This window comes from Phyllostomus discolor, chromosome 13 (genome assembly GCF_004126475.2).
Source record: "Phyllostomus discolor isolate MPI-MPIP mPhyDis1 chromosome 13, mPhyDis1.pri.v3, whole genome shotgun sequence".
NCBI lineage: Eukaryota > Metazoa > Chordata > Mammalia > Chiroptera > Phyllostomidae > Phyllostomus > Phyllostomus discolor.
Genome location: NC_040915.2, coordinates 75,630,409 through 75,653,811, shown reverse-complemented (window position 1 = coordinate 75,653,811; position 23,403 = coordinate 75,630,409). Strand labels below are relative to the sequence as shown.

At 49.4% G+C, this 23,403-nt stretch overlaps 1 protein-coding gene across 2 annotated transcripts in view; it reads left to right on the top strand.

Moving 5' to 3' along the window:
• SORL1 (sortilin related receptor 1) overlaps positions 1-23,403 on the top strand; it is a 157,053-nt gene that overhangs the window by 79,767 nt on the left and 53,883 nt on the right. For both annotated transcript variants that reach the window (XM_028527464.2, XM_036013859.1), the window contains exons 15-23: positions 1,382-1,510; positions 1,995-2,080; positions 5,159-5,331; positions 6,377-6,508; positions 8,334-8,425; positions 9,836-10,082; positions 10,760-10,898; positions 19,274-19,447; positions 20,927-21,040. In XM_028527464.2, coding sequence (XP_028383265.1) covers positions 1,382-1,510; positions 1,995-2,080; positions 5,159-5,331; positions 6,377-6,508; positions 8,334-8,425; positions 9,836-10,082; positions 10,760-10,898; positions 19,274-19,447; positions 20,927-21,040 — 1,286 coding nt within the window. The remainder of the gene's footprint in view (positions 1-1,381; positions 1,511-1,994; positions 2,081-5,158; positions 5,332-6,376; positions 6,509-8,333; positions 8,426-9,835; positions 10,083-10,759; positions 10,899-19,273; positions 19,448-20,926; positions 21,041-23,403) is intronic.

The following is a 23,403-nucleotide window of genomic DNA, read 5'->3' as shown; positions in this document are numbered from 1 at the left end:
TGTGTGGCAGCTGCATCTGACAGTGGGTTACTGCTGACCATCCCTTTAGACCTACCGGGATGCCCAGCCATGACCCTGTGTGCTGTGGTTTCAGGGGCAGGTTTTTTACATCTTTTTTTTAAAGGCAAAAAAAAAAAAGAATTTTGAAAGTGTAACCAACTCTTTCACATCTTTGTATTTCCCCACATTGTCACGAGTGCAGCTATGAGGGTGCACAGTGCCTTTCCCAGTCTGACCCTGCGCCTGTCATCAGAACAGAAGCCTAGGAAGGGACATCTCCTTGGAAGTGTGCTGGATTTCTCAGTCTTCTCTTTGTTAGGGGAGGTGGGGGAGGAAGCTCCTTAACCCTTCAACGTACTTTACCGCCCACTAGGTTATGGCCTACAGCTTGAAAAAACCTGCCTAAAAAGGGAGGCACAAAACTAATTAGCTAATGCTCCACATTGTCCCTGAAAAGATTTAGAGCAGCCATTCAATAAAAATTATCTGATTTAGTGAGTAAGACCTGTTTGATGCAGTAATAAATCTCTTCCTTCTGAATCATTCTGCACAAAATGCTGTGTGTGGGTTATGACATAAAGTGTGCACAAACCACTTTGTCCTGTGCCTGTTAAATATTTTTCACAAAGTAGGTGTTTAATAAATACATGTTGAACCAGCTAGAGTAAATGAAACCTTTTGGGAAAAGCACATCAACCTGGAAAATTCCTCTGAATTATGGATCTGTGGCTGGGGCAGGGCCTTGGTGAGCATGCAGTGAAGCTGCCTCATCTTAGAGTTGCTCAGTGCAGCTGAGAGAAGTCACGTAGTTTAGGCAGAGCCGAGATGAGACTGAGGACCCTGCTTCCAACTCTGCTCCTTGAGCCGGGAGGTTTGGCAGAGATGTGGCCTCCAAGTTGCAGAAGGCCTCGTGTGCCACAGTGCTGTGCCCCGAAGTGCAGGATGAGGCGCCGGGGTGACTGTCCGTAGTTTGTGGACACGATCTTAAATAACATTGGAAAAAAATCCTTGGTTAAAAAAGGAGATTATTCTTCTTAATTGCTTTTTTAATTCTTCCAATCACGTCAAAGAGAAAGTCTCACTGGGGCTAGCAATTCTTTACCATTTGCTAATCCTTTTAACAAGAGAGGGCAGGCCCAGAGTCTTCGGGTAGGGAATGGGATCTAGCTAAAAAAATTAATATCATTTTGCTTTTGGCATAATGACTTGTGTTTGCTTATGACATACGATAGTGAAAATGTGAGTGGCCTGTAAAGGGACATGTGAAGTAGCCTGCAGTGCAGCTGGTCGGCGGGATGGTAGAGGTCCTGAGGGTGGGACTGAAATGCCTCAAGCACATAAGTGGCCCAGTGGCCTTAACAAACTCTGACTGCCTTTTCAGTGACTTCGGCTTCAAGATGAGTGAAGATCTGTCACTAGAGGCTTGTGTTCCAGACCCTGAGTTTTCTGGGAAGTCGTATTCCCCTCCTGTGCCATGTCCCGTGGGCTCTACTTACAGAAGAACAAGAGGGTACGTCTCACAAGGGCCTTGTGCCAGGGACGTGGCGGGGGACTACACGTGCTGTGAGGGGGCACAGGGAGCCACCTGGGTCCCTTTTGTTCCCTAAAGCATTCCACGTGAGCAGGTTTCAAGTAGCTTGGGCAATATGTAAAGTCAGGATGTTTACAAACTTTTCTACCCTCAGAAAAAATGCAAGTCTGTGCGTTTCTCTGCAGCTCTAGTTCTGTTAAGCCATACATTTTAGCAAGGACACATTTTCAGAGGAGTTTGTTGGAGAGAGAGATGTAAAAGTCTTACCAGGACAGCACTCCAGCTTGTCGGTGCTGCCTGATGTGGTCACAAGCAGGGCTGGTATGAGTCCTGCTTCCTATTCTGTGGGGGATGAGGAGCTGAGCTCGTTGTGCTTGGGTAGGAAAACTGTTCCCAGTCACAAAGCCCTTATGACTGTTCTTTGATGTTTCTGACCTCTTGTTCTCTGGGTGGGGGGTGACAGATACCGGAAGATTTCTGGGGACACTTGCAGTGGAGGAGATGTTGAAGCGAGACTGGAGGGAGAACTGGTCCCGTGCCCCATGGCAGGTAAGAGGCTGTTTCTCCTTTTGACCCCACGGGCTGTCCCTGCAACGTGATTATCCTCCTGCCCAGGACCACTCTCGTGGTTGGGATTCAAACTAAATGTATTTGTAGCCTTATGACTCGGTAGGAACGAGAAGTATTTTTTGAAGGAAACCCCCTTTGTTTATTGAGAAAGGTTGATTGGCATCCGTGGTGTCCTGGGTGGGGACGGGTAAGCGGTGCCCGAAGGCCTGCTCTGTGCTCCTGGGTCTGTTTATCGGTGATGAGCATGAAGAGACTGTGGCTTTTGGGGAAGTAGCTAAGGGGTCTATCTTAATTTATATAGGAATAATTATCAGTAATATTTTAATGGGATTTTGCACATTTTAATGTCCTTTTCCATGTGTTGTCATTTTAATTCCTGAAGCAGATATTGTTAGCTCCACTGTTTTTAAAATATGACGAAGCATGCTCAGAGGAGAGGGTTGGGTGGCTTTTTTAAGGTCACACCTGTGCTAAGTAGCAGAGTCCATGCTCTTACCTGGCTGTGGCTGTAGTGGCAGACGGTGTTATGCCCAGCATCTTAGATGACCGTTATGCTTGCTGATTAAGAACAGCTTCTCTGGAGTGTGTGCACACACTGGAAATGTGTCTGAAGCCTGTGTTTTCGTTGATTTAGTGGTGTCGGCACAGGAAGTACTTGTCCTATGCACACAGAATTATGATCCCTCAACAAAGAGTTAATCTCTCAGCACCTTTTCTTTACTTTGTTGCTGGTCTTTCTTCAGTAGCACTTCCTTGTTCCCTCTGAGCCCTTCCTACTGCTCACCCCTCTGGATGCACACTGAGTGAGGGGCACGGATGTCCCTCAGCAGGAGGCTGTCTCCTCCAGCATCTGCAATGGTGTGTTGTCCTTGCTCACAGCCTGCCAGCTCACCCTGTGGTTTCCATGCTTAGCTCATTAGTCCCTTAATTTAGTCTTCCAGCCTTACAAGAGTAATCTGCATGCCTCACTGTGGAGACAGAGAGAACTACCTCAGCAGACTTTCAGGGACCGGCAGATGCTTCCTGGAGAAGCGCCGAAGCCGGCAAGCAGGGCTTGGGCTGGCGGGGAGTGAGTGAAGCTCTCAGGAACTGGAGCACCTACGTTTGTAATAAGTGTTTGGAAGATAACTCAGCAAGGGACAGAAGAGTTTATTTAAAGACGATTAAACTGATAAAGATATTTTCTCTTTTGAGAGAGAGGATAACTCAGGGAATGAAGTGGAAAAATCTTATTTGTGGTATAGGCCACCTCCTCAATGTTTTTTTCTTTTTAAATGTGTGGAACTGGAGGCAGGGATGTGCCACCGAAGGGAAAGGTCATAGGACTGATGGAGACCTCAGCATCTTTGCAGAGACGAGGTCACCTGGGCATCCAGAAGGACTTTAAAAGTGAAGCAATTTTTTTCCTTTATGATTACTGTAATAACACTGATTCCTACACTGTGCTCGCGTATGGCTGGATTGGCCAAGAATCCTGTTCCTTCCCTAAGTTAACTATCAACATTACCCATGGGAATGATGCATGCTCCTCTCCACCTACCCCTAAGGCACTTCAGTGTTCCTAGCCTCAGCTCCTCTGTACAGGCATTCCTTAGGAGGAAGAGCCAGAGCACCCGGATGAGGTTCACAGAGGTCAGGGAGAGATGAGGGGAAGGGCTCATCCTCCCTGTGATGGTGGCAGACTCGTGAGAGCCCTGGGCTCCTGTGTCAGCCACAGGCTCAGGCAGTTTCCACCCTGATGGCCCCTTCATGGGGACGTAAGTGGGAAGGAGAAATTAGTCACCGTGTCGTGGTAGCTTATGTACTTTTGGAGTGAAGTCACACTGGAGCCAAAGAAGGCCACCTTATCTTTATTAAGAGTTGCAGGTAAATTTGTTTTTGGTGCATTATCTAGCCTTTATAAAGCTGTGGCTCGTACTCATTAACTCGTCGAGTAACTGGAATGAGAGAAAGGGGAGGACAGCAGTAACGATGTAGATGTCCCTCAGAGGGATTTGGATTGGCCCCAGCCCCATGCGTGACACGTCAGAAAGACGTGCAGGGTGTGAGTGTGTTGCTCACCTCTGCTCCCTTGGAAGAGTCTGATGGTTTCCAGGCTGTTCCCCAAGTGGGAGGGAGAGCACTAGCTCATCTGGTTACTCCTCTGATATTAAGTAAATCTCCTTAGGAATTCTGGGCATCTATTTCTGTAACTTAAAAAATGGCAACATTGCATCTACATCATAAAAGGCGGCACTGTGTAGCAGTTATAGTGGAGACTGGATCCAGACTGCCTCGGTTCAAGGCGTGGTTCTGCCACTTACTGGTTGCATGACCTTGAATGAATCACTTAACCTCTCTGCTCTCAGTTTTCTTATTGGTGAAGTTGTGTTAATAGTAGTTCTTCCATTATACAGTTGTTATTTGGATTAAACAGTGCCTGGTACATAGTAGGTACAGTGTGTATAAGTATTTGTCTAGTAGAAATAGTCTTCGTGATAATCATGTTGTAAAACTTTTGTCAGTAGTCAAGAACAAATGCATTATTATTGTTTTAAAAACATAATAAGTTGATATAATTGCTACATGCCATTGTAAATGATATTTAACGGGTGAGCAAATTGATGAGAAAACTTAGCTATAGTCTTTAGTGACCAGCAGTCTCTAGTCCCCAAGATTGTGGTAACATGTGATACGGCCTTATCATGAGGACAGCACGCTGATGGTGTTGTTGTCTTGTCCAGTGTGACTGATGACATCTAGTTCGAGCCTCGGGGTTTGGGTGCTGGAGCACACCTACCTCGGGATCTAGATGAAAAAAAAGGAAAGTGACAGGTCATTGGCTTTGTTGGCGAGAACACCCGTTTAAGATTCAGGGGAGTGTGAGGAGCTCACCCAGGTGGAGATGTGGTCCCGTCGCACCCCTCCTGGGGCTGGCCCCTGTGCTCTTGCACTGGACCCACACCTCCTGCCCTGCGTGGGCCTGCGCTTAGCGCATGAGGACAGAGCAGGTATGGCATGCCTGGACGCCCTCACACGCCCTGGATCACCCTCCCCGCTGTGCTGTGGTCTGTGCAGAGGAGAATGAGTTCATCCTGTATGCCACGCGCAAGTCCATCCACCGCTACGACTTGGCCTCGGGAGCCACGGAGCAGCTGCCGCTCGCCGGGCTGCGGGCCGCGGTGGCCCTCGACTTCGACTATGAGCACAACTGCCTGTACTGGTCCGACCTGGCCTTGGACATCATCCAGGTGAGTCAGTCCTCAGTCTGGTCCTGGGGCTGTGCCTGGCACCTGTCCAAACTAGGTAAACTTTCAGAATGGCCTAAGGAAGTGGGTGTTGGAAGTTTTAAGTCATGATTCATCTGGAGGCTGACTGAAGAAACGTCTCAGTTTTCTGTTTTAATCCTGTCTTTCCTTGCCCACCTCTGTCCTTATAGGAAGGACAAAGGGAGCCCCAAATCCACAGTCCTGCTTGTAAACAAGGTCTTCCTTTTCCTGCTGGGAAGCTTTTAGGACTAGGAATGCTGGACTTTTTAGTCGCTTCCTGTCATACCACCTGCTGCTAGCACCCTTCTGCTCAGCCTTGATGTAGTCACATTTGACTTGTGTGGCATTCATGGCATTATCCACTTCAGCTGTTCCGAGCACAGTCGAGGACCAGGAAGTGAGCTGCGAAGACCCCGCGTGCATGGGCCGAATAGAGGGCCGCCGTGCACTTAAACCTATGCATTTTCCAGGACAGCTGTTGAGTCTTTCATCCTTTTAGAAGCGCAGTTTCAGCAGGCTTTGTCCGGACATCCAGCCCAATGGAAGTGTCACAGTGCTTGGGCATCTGAGGGGTGGGCACAGGGGCAGGGTGACTGCTCAGTTTAGCTTTCCCAAGGGGACAATAGCACCCAATGGCCAGGAAGGGAGGAAGACTGTAAAAAGCAGACAGAAGACCTTAAAAATAATACTGATCTTGTTTTATCTGAAAGGCAAACAGATGCGCGCATCTCAGTTGTCTCTGAGTTTGTCACTGCAGTGCAGTGAGGTTCATCACTTGGTGCTCGTGATGGTGCAGGCTGGCCTCGGGGGTCACCTTGTTCAGCTTGTCTGCTTCCAACAGGAAGTCATGACACATTTTAGAAATGCTTTTATTAAAAGCTTGCTTTACATCTTAGGAAAGCTTACTGATGTAAAACACTGCATTCCGTGCCAGTCAGGTTGGGTGAATAAGGGTCACCATCCGTGGGACCCATTGGGTGGGAGGTCATTTGAACTTCACTCAGAGCTTCCCGTTTTCTCTCCTCAGCGCCTCTGTTTGAACGGGAGCACAGGGCAGGAAGTGATCATCAGCTCTGGCTTGGAGACCGTCGAAGCCTTGGCCTTTGAGCCCCTCAGCCAGTTACTTTACTGGGTGGATGCAGGCTTCAAAAAGATTGAGGTATGTGTGTTCCCATGTCCATGCAGCACTTGGGGGAGCACCTGGGCTTTGAGCCAGACTTGGCACCAAGGTGGGAACCAGTGTCTCATAGGACCCTGCAGCGTCTCAGAGAGTCTAGAGAATGGAGTCCCTGAGCCTGTAAAGAAGGAGGGAAGGGCAACAGTCTCAGAATCATCGCTCTGTGTCCCAGTGGTTCTACATAAGAACAGTACGTGAACCTGTCAGACAGATTTTAGGAGGGCACCTGAAAGTTTGTGTTTTGGCTAGAAAAGACATAAAGCAGAAACAATAATGATAGTGACATTGCCACAGCATTATTACAAAGCTGTGATGTTGGTGCTCTGACAGTGCTGCAGTCGACTGAGCAGCAGCGACAGTGTCATGATTGCCATCACCTTAACTGATGATGCCAGTGAGTCCTTCTGTGCAGCAAGCCAAGCTGGGGCCACTTTGCAGGAACTCTTTGGTTCATTCTCATGATGGTCCAGTAAGGTGGCTGTCCCTCTTTTCCTCACCTCATCCATCTGCAGCTTAGCACCCAAGGCACCACAAAGGCAAGAAATGGCCCCTGCCCTGCCCTGGCCTGGGACCCTGCTGCAGCACTCCTGCAGGGCTTCTCTGCGGGGCTGGCACGGGGGCCGTGGGGGCACCCAGGAGAAGCAGGTAGATGCAGAGAGCCAGGCAAAGTGGCAGGACAAGCCCCAGATGTGAGAGATAGGCCTGGGCTCAGTCTTCATTCCAGTAGCTCTGTGACTTGGACATCAGTCCCTTCATCTGTAAGATGATGTCATGTCACAGGTTCTTCTTGGGGGTGTGACGTGTTCCAGGCACAGCTGTATGACATGACAATATGCAGTAGGCAAGGCACATGGATTCTGATAGACAGTAGATTTTAGTGGAGAAGCAAAATGATGAAGAAATAAGTCAGTCAGTTCTGTTGGTGGAAAGTGCTGCAGAGAACATCAGCCAGGGCAGAGTGACCCACCCCATGGGGTTGCTGTGGGACAGCATTGGAAATGGTAGGCAGGGAGGCATCTTGAAGGTGTGACACCCAAACTGACCCCTGCCTGAGGTCAGGGTCATGCCCATGTCCCAGGGCCGGTGAGAGGAGAGAATGGAGAGAGGTGTCAGTGCCAGGCTCTTACGGAGCACGCCATGGGTCTCTCCTCTCTCTCACCACGTAGGGCCTGTGCTCTGCTGGGTGCTGGAAGGATGCAGCCAAGATGGGGGGCCACTGCACAACTCAGTGCTTATGCTGAGTGGTACAAAGCTAAAGATGCTCACTGACCAAGGTGGGGCAGAGGAGGAAGGCCTGGAGGGGAGTTTGGAAGGAAAGGCAGGGTTTGATTAGAGAGCAGACAACAGGCCCGGGAGTCGGTATGGCAGATAGCAGGAGCAGATAGGCTGAGAGAACCATGAGAAGACATGTCTTTGTGTAGTGGTAGGAACTGAATGGAGGAGAGAGAAGGTGGGATGAGCCTGGAGACGCCTGATTGCAAGGCTGTGACCCTGAGTGTGTGTTCTGTGGACAGGTGGACTGTTGGGGACTGGTGCATGGTGGGGTATCACAGGAGGGCCAAGGAGGAAAGCACATCCAGTGCTTTGTGCAGCTCCTCACGCCCAGGAACCAGGGCATAGGTGGTGCTGGGCCTCTGTCAGACCACGTGAGAGTGGGCATGTGAGCCCGAGGAGTAAACAAGTCATGCTGACCGGAAAAGGGGCAGAGTTCCGATCCATTGGGGGCATGTCCGTAGGCAGGAGCCGAGAGGAGACTTTTAAGGAGCTCAGGTCCATCTTGGCTTTTTTCTGTTCCTTTTCTGGTCAGGTAGCTCATCCAGATGGTGACTTCCGACTCACGATCGTCAATTCCTCTGTGCTTGATCGGCCTAGGGCTCTGGTCCTCATGCCCCAGGAGGGGTAAGTGTCTCCCCAGTGGAAGTCAGTGAGTGCCAAAGGCTGCAGCAGCCAGATCCTCAAGGGAATGCAAAGTGCTGGACAAAAGCTCTGTTTCCCAGGACTGTGGTTGAAATCATGTATTAACTGAGTGTTGAAACCACAGTCTTTGTCAGGTGACTTTTCATTAACACACATCAGAATCTCTAGGCATCCAGATGTCTCACATCTGTGGGGGTTTTCTCCAACAAAACACAGTATTAAAAGTTACTCTGTAGACATGTTAGGCCTGATTGGGTATTGTGAAAGTTCTGTATCTCGAGTTCCTTGCATGGTGCAAACATCTAGTTCCTCCCATCTTACCCTGCCCTCCAGCATGTGTAGGTTTCCTAGCAATCCACATGCACTTGGGGTTGCAAAAGTGCTTTATTACTTTATTAACTTAGGAAACATAGCTGAAAGGGAAATTCTGGGGTAACCTTTCTGCCCTTTCTTTTCTTTAGGATTTTGTTTATTTTTTTTTAGAGAGAAGGGAAGGGAGGGAGAGAAGGAGAGAAGCATCAATGTGTGGTTGCCTCTTGTGCAACCTCCCACTGGCGACCTGGCCCGCAACCCAGGCATGTGCCCTGACTGAGAATTGAACCAGTGACACTCTGATTCACACGCTGGTGCTCAATCCACTGAGCCACACCTCCCAGGGCTGCAGTTTCTTATAGCATGTATAATTGAGGATTAGATCTATTTTTAATAATAGAACACATTCCTGAAAGTAATGCATGCACTTGATTTAAAATGTTAAAATCAAACATAAGTTTATGAAATGAACAATATTTGTTTCCTCTTTTCTCATGATTAACTCTCCACCTCACATTTCCTAGGGCTTAATAGTTTCATGTGTCTCATTCAGAATTTTTTTAACCCATGTACAAGCATATATCTTTAAAACACCCAGACACATATACCTATATGCCAAGTAGAGTAATAAGATATATACTAGTCTAAACATTAAAAAAATTAATATGTTTTGAAGATAGTTTCATAGAAACACATGTACATTTTAGGCTTCATAATAGTCATTTATATGAACCATAATGTGTCACTTTTTCTATAGGTTAACATATATAAGTACATACAAGTACACATGTTTTATTTAACAATTCATGTTTTTGCTAGTATAAACAATCTTTCTTTGCTGTGATGACCATCTTTGTATGTTATCTTTGCCTAACTTGATTATATCTGCAGATAAATTCCAGTAAAGGAGTTTTTGGGTCAAGGAATTAAATGGCTTTAAGTACTCTGATTGCATATTATAACACATGCACTGAAATAACAGCTGGTGATTCTGGAGGGGCTTCTGCCTCTGTGGGGCAGCACTTGAGCTCCTGTTCCCCTAGTTCTGGTGTGAAGGGTGTGCTTTCTCGTCTCGACCAGAGTGATGTTCTGGACTGACTGGGGAGACCTGAAGCCTGGTATTTATCGGAGCAACATGGATGGTTCTGCTGTCCATTGTCTTGTGTCAGAGGATGTGAAATGGCCCAACGGCATCACTGTGGATGACCAGTGGATCTACTGGACAGACGCCTATCTGGACTGCATTGAACGGGTCACTCTGAGTGGTCAGCAGCGCTCAATTGTCCTGGACAACCTCCCACACCCCTATGCCATTGCGGTGTTTAAGGTAGGACTCTTGGTGTCCAGCATATGGCACTCTTTCAGCATGGGTGAAGAGTGTGCTGAAGTGAAGGATCTACTCTCTCTGGGTTTTTGCACACCAGCTTACCTGACTTCTAGAAAGTAGCTCCTTAAACTGAATTTGAGGCAGTTTCCTTCAGCCCATGAGGAAGGAAGCCAGACAAGAGAGTCCAGGGTAATTACCATTCACATTTCAAAAGGTCAAAGGCAAGGTATTTCACACGAAATTCCCAATTTGCCCTTATACCTCGGTGGGATCGTTTGGCTCCATGAGTGTGTCTCCTGTAAGGTTTGCTCCATTTGTTCCCTGATGGCTTCAGGTGAGTCCTACATCTCTGAGGTCACTGGCCACTTCCACTTTGATGCTAGAGGGTAAAACACTCTTCCCAACACTGAGAAGCAGATTTCAAACTGGGTGGTTGGGCTTGTGGTCCAGCTTCTATGCTTATCAGATAGTTTCTTTGGGGGTAGTTCCATCACTGTAGATATTGGGTGAGGTTTGGATAAAATCAATGCCTCTTGCATTTAAGTGGAGTCTTGCTGGGGCTGACCATTCGGACAGTGCCTTCTGGGTGTCCACTGCATAGCAGAACTCTGGTTCTTCCTGAGGGTTCAGAATAAAGGACTGAAGAGCTGGACTAAAGAGAAAGGTCTTCATTTTAGAATGAAATCTACTGGGATGACTGGTCACAGCTCAGCATATTCCGAGCTTCCAAACACAGTGGGTCCCACGTGACGCTCCTGGCAGGCCAGCTCACAGGGCTGATGGACATGAAGATCTTCTACAAGGGGAAGACAACAGGTAAGGCAGTGTCTCCTTCTTATTTTCTACTGAGTTGACCTCTAGAAAGGGGCTGGGTGTGGGCAATCTGCGCAGGCAGGCTCCAGCAGCCTGCATCCTTGTCACAACAACATGCACATTATTTAGTTTCTTCCTAATGACATTGTAATTTCTCTCTAATGATACACAAACAGCTAGAAGACAGCATGTTTTGCCTGCCTGGAGTGCGGGTGATTGGTAGGTAATTACACCCTCCTCCCACGTTTGCCCCCTTCCTGATGGGCGATGTACCTTCTGTTGTAGCTGGAGAGCCTCAGCATGCGTGCAGTCCATGTTGGGCACCCTCACTCAGAGCTGTGCCCTGCTGGGTGTGCAGGCAGCTGTCGCTTCCTGGCTGGAGTGCCATCTTGAGCCTGGTTGCTCAGATGAGCATGTACCCCCCCTTGTAGTGCTAGGTGTATGACTTAATTGATTTGTCCCCACCATGAAACTCTGAACCCCATGAAGAAGAAGATTGTCTTCTTTTCTCAAAAATTTTGCCAGTGTCTAGCACTTAGTAGATGCCCAATACACATGTATTGAAAGAAGAAGGCATGAAAACAGAAAGGAAGAATTGCAGTGGGTGCAGACTGTAGCTTTCTTCCAGGTTGTTGGTGGAGGCTCCCAGGGCTCTGTAAGAAGACTCTGACTCTTGGTCCTAGAGCCTGAGAATGTTCTGTGGAAGGCCTTTTTACTCACTTTGCCTTTGTTTATTTCCTAACCACCCTGTCCATCCTACAGGAGAGACCTCAGGGTACTCCAAGAAGAATAGTCCTTTTAAGAAGTCCCCTCTTTATCTCAGTAGGATTAAATGTCACCCTGGGTCTGCTGACTCTCCTTTATTGACAAACTGCTAGGTTTCTGTTTTGAATTAGAATGCAGACCTTGTTCTCTGGGTTTTGGCTGGCCCTGTGCTAAGGGAAAATTGACAAAGGGAAATAACACAGTTATAGATATCATTGTTAGCCTTTTGGGACCAGTGAAGATACAATGAAAACACCCTTAGAAAACTGTGTTCTTGAACCAGTAAGTCAATATTATTGTTGTGTCTTCATAGCTGACCTGTGGGATGGGTAGGGCTGGTGTTAGGAGCTATGGTTTACAGATGAGGGAATGTAATCTCAGATATGGGTGTTTTTCCAGAGGACCCTTTCTAGTTTAGGAGCTGAGTTTTGTTCCAGCTAAATGGAGAAGTCACATTCTTAGAGGACGTGCCTGTTTTAAAATAGGGAGAGATAAAGGAATGTTGCTCCTGGGCTCCAGTGACTGAAATCTCAGGGCCTTTGATGGAGGACCCCCACCCCCATTGATCCTCCTTGCTGGCAAGCTGAGTGAGTTGTCACCGTTCCTCTGAGTTGCCACCCCGTCCAGAGGAGTGGGTCTTCACTTTGAGGATGACTTGTGAGCATGTTTGATGAGCATGAAGCAGCTCCTGACACACCACATGCAGCTGGACCCTGAGCCCCCAGGCTCCTCACTGCCCCAAGTTGGCTGGCCCCTTATCCCAGCAGGTGTGCAGTCCTAGCAGATCCAGACTCTGGCTACTCAGAGTGAAGGTCGCTGGTAGAGGCATGCAGGGGAGATCGTGGTCTGTCTCCTGCTTCCAGACAGAGGGTTGGAGAGGCAAGTTTGTGATTTCTCAAACAGGCTGTTTGGGTTCAGTCAGAGCTTTTGCAATGGCATCTGGCTCCCAGCACTGCTTCTATGTGGAGGGTTCTCTTAGTCTTGAACCTGTTTGCTCCAGGTGGCCCACTTTTTTGGACATCAAACGAGTATTTTGCAAATTCATGTTTTGTATTGGTGATCCTTGGTGCCAATCTTTATTATTTTTGTTGTCTTCTTCTAACACATGTAGGACGTCCTGCTAACATAAAATAATAGTAATGACAATAACAACATTTATTAAGGGATTGTGATTATATAGCATCACACTAGTGTGCTTTCCAGGCTTGTATGACCTCAGTTATCTTCCTAAATCCCCGTGCACTATTAACATTTCCATTTTATAGGTGAGGACATGAAAGTTGGGTTTAGTGACTGTTCTATGTTGCACATTTAGTAAGAATTTGAACCAGTCTAGTTGGCTGCAGAGCTTGACTGCAGTGAAGCCGTCAGCTTTGCTTCCTCTGTTGTCTGTAATAGCAGTGCCCTGGTGGGCCACAGCGAGTTAGAAGTGCTTGATTGTGAATGGTTCTCGTCTTTGACAAGACTGTTTTATTGAAACATTTGTTGATTGGGGATATTTGCTTTGAAACAGATGCATTTTTTTGTCTTTATATCTGCCTGATTTGTGTGTAGTATTACTAGAATTTATTCTTCATAAAGAGTGCTTTTTTCTTTAAATAGCGTACTTTGTAAGGCTGTTGAAACCTTTAATTGATGATGCTCTTAGTGCTCTTTGGAGCCTGCAATGAACACACACTTTTAAATATCTATAATGAGGGCAAATAATGTATTGCATTGTTACAGAACAAACAAGGCGGGGGGCTGGGACGATATACTATTATTGAAAGAAGCCCCCAGGTCTGTTATGTCCGCTGCCAGAGGAAAGACGCCTCTCAATGCCAGAGATTCGTGAAAAGGAAAAGAAATGTTTATTTAATGCTATACAAACTTAAAGTAGTGACCTAATGTCTTTATCAAAAAATCCTAAAGTCCCTTAAAACACCCACAAATAGACACAGTCCTTCCTTCCTTCCCCCTTTGCCCAGTCCAGAGTACCCTATCTCAGGAAAGGAAATAGAAGTCCATGGCTCAGGCAGTCCTCTGGTTATTCCCAGTTAGTACTCCATCTCAACTGGGAGACCTCCCTGGGTTCCCGGCACCCTTAGCTGAGTCACCAGGATCTCTGCTAAAACCAGGTGGTGGTTCCCCCTTCTAAAGCTGCGGGGGTCCCCAATCTGGCAAAGGCACGTGGTCCTCTCTCCCAGGGCCACGAGAGTCCCCACTCAGCCAAAACTGAGTGCTTCTCCCCCTGCACAATGGCTGCAAGTGGGTGGGGGGGTCACCACTCTGCCAAAGCCGAGTGGTGGTTCTCTGCTAAAGCCGCATGGTGATTCTCTCTTGCAGGGCTGCGGGAGTCCTCACTCTGCTAAAGCTGCGTGGTTCTCTCTCCCTCAATGGCTGCTGCATCTGGGTTTAAATCCCCACACCAGTCTTCCTCTGTAGCCCCATTTCCGACTCCTTCCACACTCAGCTTCACATGCCAGAACTCCTACCCTTCCAGCTTTACGGGCCTGCCATCATGAGTCTGGGCAGGTGTGGCCCCATGTCCTGGAGCCAATCTTCTCCAAGCTCCCACGCAGGCGCTGTTAACTTGGGGGACCTGCCCCCCAGTTACTTCTTGGTGGGGTAGTTACTTCCATTCCCCTGGCTCAGAGCATGGCCACAGCTATTTAACATATCTAAGTAACCAGCCAAAGGCTATAGATATGTTAAATGACCACACCAGAGGTTAGCTACAAGGCTGTTGCTACATGAAACAGCTCTCAATGGCCCTGCTCCACTTGTCCCTTCCCCCAACCCACACCTGGGGTGGGGTGAAGACATCTTAAAATCTCCTGGACACCTTAAGTTCTGGACCCCATTTCAAATGCCCATTTGGGGTTCCCCCTCTTGGCTGCACCCTGTAACAGCATGGGGTAGGTTAGATTTTGATAATTGTCAAATGCATAGTTCACTAAATAAGATAGTAGCATTTTTGCCTCCTAAACTGGTTCTGTTACAGGCCTAAGGTTTGTGTTCCTGAGGCTTTAAAACAAATACTCAGTAGATCAGGGTTTGGAGCAAGCACAGGCTTATTGATCGAAGATGCCTAGCTGGAGAAGATGGGAGAACTAATTCTCAAATCCACTTTAAGAGAGTCTTGATCCAGCATCATCTCTTGTCTAGGAAAAAGAAGAAGGGCGAGGTTTCTCAACATGGTGGTAGAGTAGGGGATGTTACTCTCACCTCTTCCCAGAACCAAGTGGGACCTGCTGCACAACTGAATTGGGGAACAATGCCCCTGAATTGCCAACTGACGACTACCTAAAGAGGAGACTTATAACCAAGAAAGGCAGAAGCAGCCACCTGAAGTCTGGTAGGAAAGGTAGATGCATGAGAGGGGTGGCCCCATGGACAGTGGCTGAGGTTAAGGAGGGACATCTCAGCTGTGGGGAGGTTCCCCTGAGAGGTGTGGCACCTCAGCCCCAGTCCAGGTCTCCCAGCCCAGAGCCGCAGTGCCAGGAATAGGCATCCACATATCATCCAGCTGGGAAAAGCAGTGAGGTTTCTGTCTGCCCAGGAGAGGCAGAGCCCGCTGGAGTCAAAGGCACCCTCTTAAAGGGCCAAAATGCAAAATTTTGTTTACAGCTATTCACCCTAGGCTTTAGTGGTGCCGACCAGAGTTGCCTGATGAGAATATGGTGTTTGTGGCTTTGGGGAGAGGCCTGGGGGAACAGCCTGCAGGCCCTCTGTACTGAGTCATCCTCCGATCCCAGAGCAGCCATCCTTTTTGGGCAGAGCAATCCCCTCCAAGTGGCATCAGCCTGAGGAAAAGCAGTTGCCCCCCCACCCTCTGGTGTTTCCCTTTCCCCACCCTGTGCCTCTCTGGCCCTGCTGAGGACTCAGTGGACTAGGCTGGGGCCTAGAGGTCAGGGCGGACTCAGGAGGGCTTAGTGACCGGCTTGGGAGTAAGGCTATTTCCCCCACTTCCCAGTGACCCTGACTGGAGCTCCTCCCTCACAGGAACTCAGATAGAAACATTCTCCTAGCTTCTGGCAGACACACCTGCTTGACTCATTGGGGCTCTGCCCGCCCTGCTGAGGTCAAGAAAAAATCTAGGAAAGACTCAGATAGGTGGCTCTGGGCAGGGAATGACACCTACCACCTTCTTCCCTGAATTCTGAAGGCACCTCCCCCTCATGGGAGGTCCAATAGCCCCATCCTCCTAATCCCACCAGAGGAGATTTCAGTGATGAGCTTTTTAGTGACCAGCCTAATAGTCAGCTGGCAGCCGAGGCAGGTGCCTCAAGGCATGAGGCAGCCCAGTGACTTCGGGCGTTAGCTGACCTGCCCCTGGGTCCTGACTAGTAAAAGCCAGCCTTGTATGCATGTAGTATGAATTTTCCTCAAAAAATTAAAAATGGAGCTGCCTTTTGACCCAGTAATCCCAGTTCTGGGAACATATAAGAATCCCCAAACACCAACTTGAAAGAATATATGCACCCCTATGTACATGACAGCATTATTTACAATAGTCAGGACCTGGAAACAGCCCAAGTGCCCATCAGTAAATGAGTGGATCAAAACCTGTGGTACATTTACACAATGGAATACTAACTACATGGCCGTAAAAAAAGAAGGGACTGTTACCCTTCAATACAGCATGGGTGGACCTGGAGAATATTATGAAAGTGAAATAAGCCAGTCAGAGAAAGAAAAATATCACATGATCTCACTCATATGGAATAAACTCATGAAAAAAAATAGAAACACAGGCATGGACACATGGAACAGGCTGACAGCTGGCAGACGGCAGGGGGCCTGGATGAAAGAAGGTGAAGGGTCACCCAAAGAACATATATTCAAGGCCCATGGACACAGACAGCAGTGTGGTGATGGCCAGAGGGAAGGGGGGCAGGGGCCGGGAGGAGTGGGGGGAAGGGGAGAAGACAGGGACCTGTAATAGTGTTGGCAATAGAAATAAAGAGAAAATAGAAAAAAAAGAAATGAGAGGGGCGAGGCAGAAGGTGGTGCTGGCCACAGGCAGAGAGGCCTCAAAGGGGTCCCAGGAAGAGTGGGGATTTCTTAGTCCCCCTGCCCCCTCCAGCTGCTCTGAGTCCAGGTGTGGGGACACCTGCCAATTCCTGAAAGCAGTCACTGCCTCGTGTGTGTGTCCACTTTTGTGGGGAGCAGGGGCTCCCACACCTGCAGCAGAACCCCTCTGGTGTCTAAGCCAGCCCATAGCTGGAGCACGGACCGCAGGCATCTGAGAGAGAAAGCCTTCCATTCTGTTACCTTCTGGAAGAACTCTCCCAAGAGGGTATCTGAAAGTGTTCTGAATGTGACAAGATGTCACAGAGCTACATGCTTGGTCTTCCAAGGGGACACTCTTCATGTGGGAGCGATGCTCTTCCCGTTGCCACCTCCCCCATGGCAGACTGGTGTGTGCTGGGTCAGGGTCAGGTGGCAGTGTCCTGGGGTGCCTCATGGACTTCTCCAGCATTGCGGTCCCATGCCGTCTCGGATGTCTTCTGGTCGCTGCGTTGCAGCTGGGGGCCAGCCCTCATGCCCCTGCCCTGCTATTTCTTGGTGTGACTGACTGCCTTGGTCAGCGTGGTTTGGGGTTTGCCCTGGACATGGCCCCTCTGGCTATTTTTCTGTATCTCTTTTTAAACCAGTCTCCTGATTGGCTGTACCCCATCTGGGTTCTGTACTTTTGGCTCTTTCTTGTTTGGTTAGGAGCATTCATTCTGCATGTTAAAATACCAGTGACATTATTTTATAGACACCACCTGTGTGAAAGTACCCTGTGAGTATTTTCCAAAGGTTCTGTTCCTATTGAATATATGTTGTCCTTGGAATACAGAGAAAGGGTCTTGGATTCCTGTGGCACTGTTGTCCCTCAGTGGTAGCTGCTGATGCCCTCCTGTAGCCTGAGGCCCATGGCCCCCTGCTGAAGGACCAGCTCCTGCCCGTGGGACAGAGCAGCCTCCATTGGTGCCTGCCACTTCGGCCGCACTCACCCGTGTGGCACTTCAACCTCTAGGGCGGGAGTGTCAAACTCACTTTCTCCGGGGGCCACATCAGCCTGGCGGTTGCCTTCAAAGGACGAAATGTAATTTTAGGACTATATACATGTAACTACTCTTCAACTAGAGGCCAGGAACTTGGCGCTGCCACTGGGCCGAATTCATCCCGTGGGCCTTGTGTTTGCCGCCTGTGCTCTGGGGCTATCAAGTTATTTGGGAAACCCTTTTGAATGTTTCTCCACGTGGACTTCCCTCAGTGGGTGTGTGTGTCTTGTTTGTTTAGTGATGTCCTGTGTAGGCCTTGACATCAGAATTTGCTGCCGCGTGTGGCTTTCATGTTTGTTATGCCAGTCAGACGCTGACTGGGTGCCCACATACCAGAGCTGCTAACTGTGCTGTCCCGCCTGTCAGTGCCAGCTGTCTCTACTGCATCCCATCTTCTGGCTGCAGGCCGGGCAGCAGGCAACTGAAGCCTTGGCTGGCGGAACAGAGCTGCTGCACAGGGTTCTGGTGGGCCTTTCTGTCTCCGAGCCAGCTCGGGGGCGGGCACGTCAGCTGAGTTTTACCAGCAGTTTCATATTTACTTTTCCCGTTTTCATGATGAATAGTCACACACAAAAGGAATAAGGTACATTCCATAATCTGTGTGGCTTTCATGTTGCCATTTTTTCAGCTGTTCCAAAATGGTTTATGTGCCCTCTCTCCTTTGCAGAAAGATATTGGAGGTAGGAGCATTCCTTGTCCATCATCTGTCACCCACACAGGTTTTCTGTCCTGAGCACAGCAAGGGGTTTCACAGCCCCTGTTGGGGCATCCTCTGTGGAAAGCTGAGCAGAGAAGAGGTTGGAAGTAGTGGGGCAGGTGCACACCAGCTCATCTTTGTCTAGGTTCATTATGTGACCATGTGCCTGATGAGTCCTGTGGCTTAGCAGCTGCACTCGGGCACAAAGGAGGTGAGCAGGGGAGTCCTGGATTTCTGTCTACACCTGGTTGTTCTAAACAACCAGGTGTATGTTCTAAATAAGGGCTTTGGGGTCATAAGGAATGGAAGCCCACTCAAGCTAAGTCAGGTAAAACGTGCTATGGAAAGGATGAAGGGAGACAGTAAGGAGCCCAAGTGTGGACACTGGATGAGCCTCGGGGGACTAGAGCTGGGATGGCAAAGCCATTTACCTTCCCACCACCCAGGTCCCTGGTGTGGTCCTGCCCTGCCAAGCCTGCTTTGCCTCCCAACTCTCCTCTGTATGCTCAGAGATTGTTTCTGCACAGCTTTGACTGGCACCGGTTTGGGCTTGTCCTGCACCACCTTTGACACCCCCACGATACAACCTCTTCCAGCCTCAGCTCCCCGATGATGAGGTGCCCTTCAGCCTCCCAGTGCTAAATTCCCTGCGTGGTTCTGGGGAATGCTGATCTCACTGAGGTTTCGTGGGTCGGGAACCTTCCTGAGGGCTCTGAGCAGAGGTGGTGGGCACAGTAGGTGCCCCAGCACATGCCACATCACCTTTCTCTCTCCGAGTTTCACATTGTGGCATCTGTACATTGAGGTACGTGGGGCCCAGGCCTCCCTTTGCTGCCCTCTGGTGTGTTAAGGTGGTGCCATCGCCTGTGCTTTCTCTGCAGGAAGCAACGCCTGTGTGCCCCGGCCATGCAGCCTACTGTGCCTGCCCAGGGCGGACCAGCACAGGAGCTGCCGGTGTCCGGAGGGCGTGTCCAGCACTGTCCTGCCCTCTGGCGACCTGAAGTGTGAGTGCCCTCGGGGCTATGAGCTGAGAAACGACACCTGCGTCAAAGAAGGTGCGTCCCTTTTCTTTTTGCCCACTGCCCTCCTGTTTTTCTTTCCTCTGCCAGGGCTCTCTGTTCCCCAATCTTCCTGAGTTCATAGAAAGTGTCCACAGGAAAAAGTAAATTGCTGGGCACTCACACTCACATGGTTCAGTTTCTGGGCCTGCGGCATTTTGGTTTTCATTCAGAACAGCCCTAAGCTGTTTATGTAAAAATATTGGCTTGTGTTTCTGGTTTAATGTCAAGTGATACGGGCTTTGCTTGGAGGCTACCTGCCTTTTCTGCTTCCGCCACCTCCTCTCCTTGCCCATGCCCCACATTACAGCTCTGCAGCTTCCTGTAAGTTGGACTGGGAACGGGAACAGCTTTGACTCCTCATGCCCTCACTCCCCTTAGTGTCACCCCTGCCTGAAATATCCTGCACTCTGAGGCCAGCATTAGAAAGAGCTTTGCATCTGTATTTCCAAGCCGTGACCGGTAGCAGCCTCATCGTGCTCTTTCTTTCTAAACTCTTCCTCTGAAAAGCTGTTCAATCTTTTCTTTCCTGCCTAATTTATACCCTTACCACCTCCCAGTCCCAGCCTCATACTTCTGTGAGTGAGGTGAGCCCTGGGAGGGGCCTTGCACGCAGTGCCCAGCTAGTGGCGTGAGTCCCGCTGCTCCTCATGACCCAGGCCATATCTGCCCTGTGACAATAACCTGCCTTCTCACCACAGCCCCCTAGTCTCAGGCAGTGGTGCACCTGCTGCCGCCCGAGGGTCTCCCTTAGAGATATGAGCGTAGCCTTCCCTTTTAGACACAGGAAACCGTCTTTCAGGCTCTGTAAGTCATTTTAAAATTATTTGAAAAGAAACAGATTTGACATTAAATTTCAAAAGAAGGGGAAAGGAGACTTTTCTGTATTCCCTGTAAAAGGCCTTTGGTTTCCTAAACAAGAGGCCAGTCCTCACATGTTGTTGACCTTTACCCAGCAGTGTGTTTCTTCTGCATGAGGAGTTACGGCTGCTTATTTTAAAGAAGTCATGTGGTAGGAAAAAACCTTCAGACTGTGTAAAGAAAGTCTCCATAGCCCAGTTGGTTGAGAAATTGAGTATGGATGAGCACACATAACTACCTGTGGCACTGGTAGCCACAGACACATCGACCGCTGGGGTGGGACCACAGGTGCAATCGCTAAGGGCGTCCTGTGTGATGAGGGCTTGCTGATGCTGGCATGCACAGTCTCTACCCACTGGGCCAGTCGGCGTCATTGCAGCCACCTCTAAACGCAGCCCTGGCTTGCCTCTTCTCCTTTGATTTTAACCAGGAGAGGAAAGGAGGGGCCTGTTGGAGCCCCATCCCCGCCCATGTGCGGCCGCAGTCACCCTCTTCCTCTGTATCACCTCAGACACATTAATGGAGGAAGAGAAATGGAAACTCAAGAAAGTCTTGTGGTCTGTCAGTGAGAGTAACGCTGGTTTCGCTTCCTCCCTGCCTGCCCCTGGTCGCCAGAGAGCACCTGTCTCCGCAGCCAGTACCGCTGCAGCAACGGGAACTGCATCAGCAGCATCTGGCGGTGTGACTCGGACAACGACTGCGGGGACATGAGTGATGAGAGGAGCTGCCGTGAGTGCCTGGCGGGGCCCTGTTTGCGAGTAAATAGCATTCACTGCTGCTCAGAAGGCTGGCCAGCTCCCGTGAGGGGTCGGCAGTCCAGGGCCTCGGTTTTCAGCCTTTTTCACCTTCTGGCAAACACAAATTACTAAAATTCTGTAGCACAGCAAAAATTATGTTTTTGGCTGCTTTGACAAAAACAGGTATAGTTTTGATTTATTCACACTGGATGGCCATTGTTGTGGGGGCTGCTGTCACTTTTCTATTTGACAGTCTTAAGGGAAAAGAGGTTTGTGCCCCTGACTCAGTGGTCAGGCACTGCAAGTTCTGAAAGTTCTTGCTGCACGTCATTTGAAAACCACTGGTCTGGGTGCTGGCTGGGCCCTCGTGGTCGGTGATGCGTGTTTGAGCTGATGGGTATTTTCGGAGAACAGAGAAAACATGTTTCCACCCTGAGCTGGATATACATTACTGTATGAAAACAAACCCATGTGTATATCAGTTAACTACATCATTGTAGGAGATTTGCAAATGAGCCTCACAGGCTCGAAGAGAGTTTACGTGGCGTCGGCAGGCCGGGCTCTCACTACGGCCCTGCCACTGTCATAAAGCTGGTGGCCTGGGTGGTGACCAGGGGCCAGTCCTTGATCTGTTAGTCCAGAGAGGGGAGCAGGTGTGGAGCTGTGTGCCCCCACTGCCAGTGGGTGCCAGTGGCCTGCTGGGCTCTGCAGAGGCTGCTGTACCTCAGTGGTGCGGCCTGGTTCTGTCCAGAGCATGGGGACGTCTGCGAGTCTGCGTACTAGCCTCGACTGGGGCCCTTGCATTTCTCAGACCCTCCTGCTGCAGCACGTGACTCTGTCCACAGGGTTTGAAGGCATGTGTGGCTCTCGAGGTGATTTTCAGTAGCTCTGACGGCCTGGGCCCTGTCAGTCGGTAACATGTTCAACAAAGGTGTATGGGACACCCTTTGTTCCAGGCTCTGTACTGGGACTTGGGATGTAGTGGTGAGCACAGTAGACTCAGAGTTTAAAGTCTGAAGGGGAAGTCATAAAAGCAAGTAGCCATTTACACAAGAGTGGTGAGTATTGTGACAGAGAAGCCCAGGTCACCCAGTTCAGACTCAGATTGGGCACATGTGGAGGTGAGCCAAGCACAGGTGGAGGGGCAAGATTCTTGGCAAGGAGCAGTAGTGTGAAAGCCCAGCAATCAGACTGTATGGGCTGTTGAGAACCTAGTGGGAATACTGGGGCAGGGGGAGCTGGGTCAGGGTGGGGGGCCTGGAGCCACAAGGCCCTCTGGACTTTATCAGCAATGCTGTTGGGAACCCTTGAACTTGACATGACATGCTGAAGTGTTGCCTTTGGAAGGATCAACTGGAGGCAGAATGAATTGCGTGGGAGAAAGACCAGAGCTGCCAGAGCTGGGAGGCCAGAAACCAGTCTGAAGGCTTCTCTTTTCAGTATTTTACCTTTGGAAATCAAGAAGCTCATTTGTTATCTCATGTTCTAAGGACAGAGGAAAGGGGGTTTCTGGCTCTGTGTGCTCCCGTCTTGGTGGCGATGTGTGGCCTGCCACCTGCACATCTACGCAGGCCCCTGTGCCCGTCCACGCAGACAGCCACTCAAGAGGCAACCAGCATGCGGCTCTGGGCCTTGGCCTGTTATGTCCTGCCTCTTCTGTCCTACTGGAGCCACTCACCAGACCTTTCTTAAGAGTTTTTCCTTGGCTTCAGTGGGTACCTTTCATACCAAGGGACAAGAGCTTCCTGAATGGCAGATTTGGGGAGCTAGCCTCTGTGTGTGTGTTTTATTTCTGAAAAATCAGCACTAATAAAACTCTCTCTACCTGTCAGTCTTATGAAGGTCTGATATTTGTGGGGGAATAGCCAAAGCTCCTTAAAAAATTAATAAATGTTAACTGCTTTGGAGCAGATTCTGGAAAGGAGTTTATTACCTATCAGAGTGGGAGAGGAGACATTTCTTAGGATTTACACATTGCAAGAAAATTGTCCAGATGTTATTAGGCTTGGTGGAAGCAGAGAGCTGTAAATGTGCTGACCTCATGTTCCTTGGCTGGGGATTCCTGCTTGGGCCTCTGGGCTTTGGTTTTTGCTAGATGGCAAGCCTGGGTCTTGTTTGTTCTGTGTTTTAAGAGAAAGACCTCTCTGCATCTTCAGGGGCTGCTGCCCTCCCCACCCAGCTGTGACCCTGGCATTGGGCCCCCAGATTCCCACATGGTTGGAGCTCCTCTGGGTGGAGTGTGCAGCTGGTTCTCACCCCCTCTTGCTTGGGTTAGAGTGTGCACTTGGATTGACCTTTCCAGGACCCTAAGACTTGCTTTCTCACAATTCCATGTGGCTCAGGTTCAGACTCAGC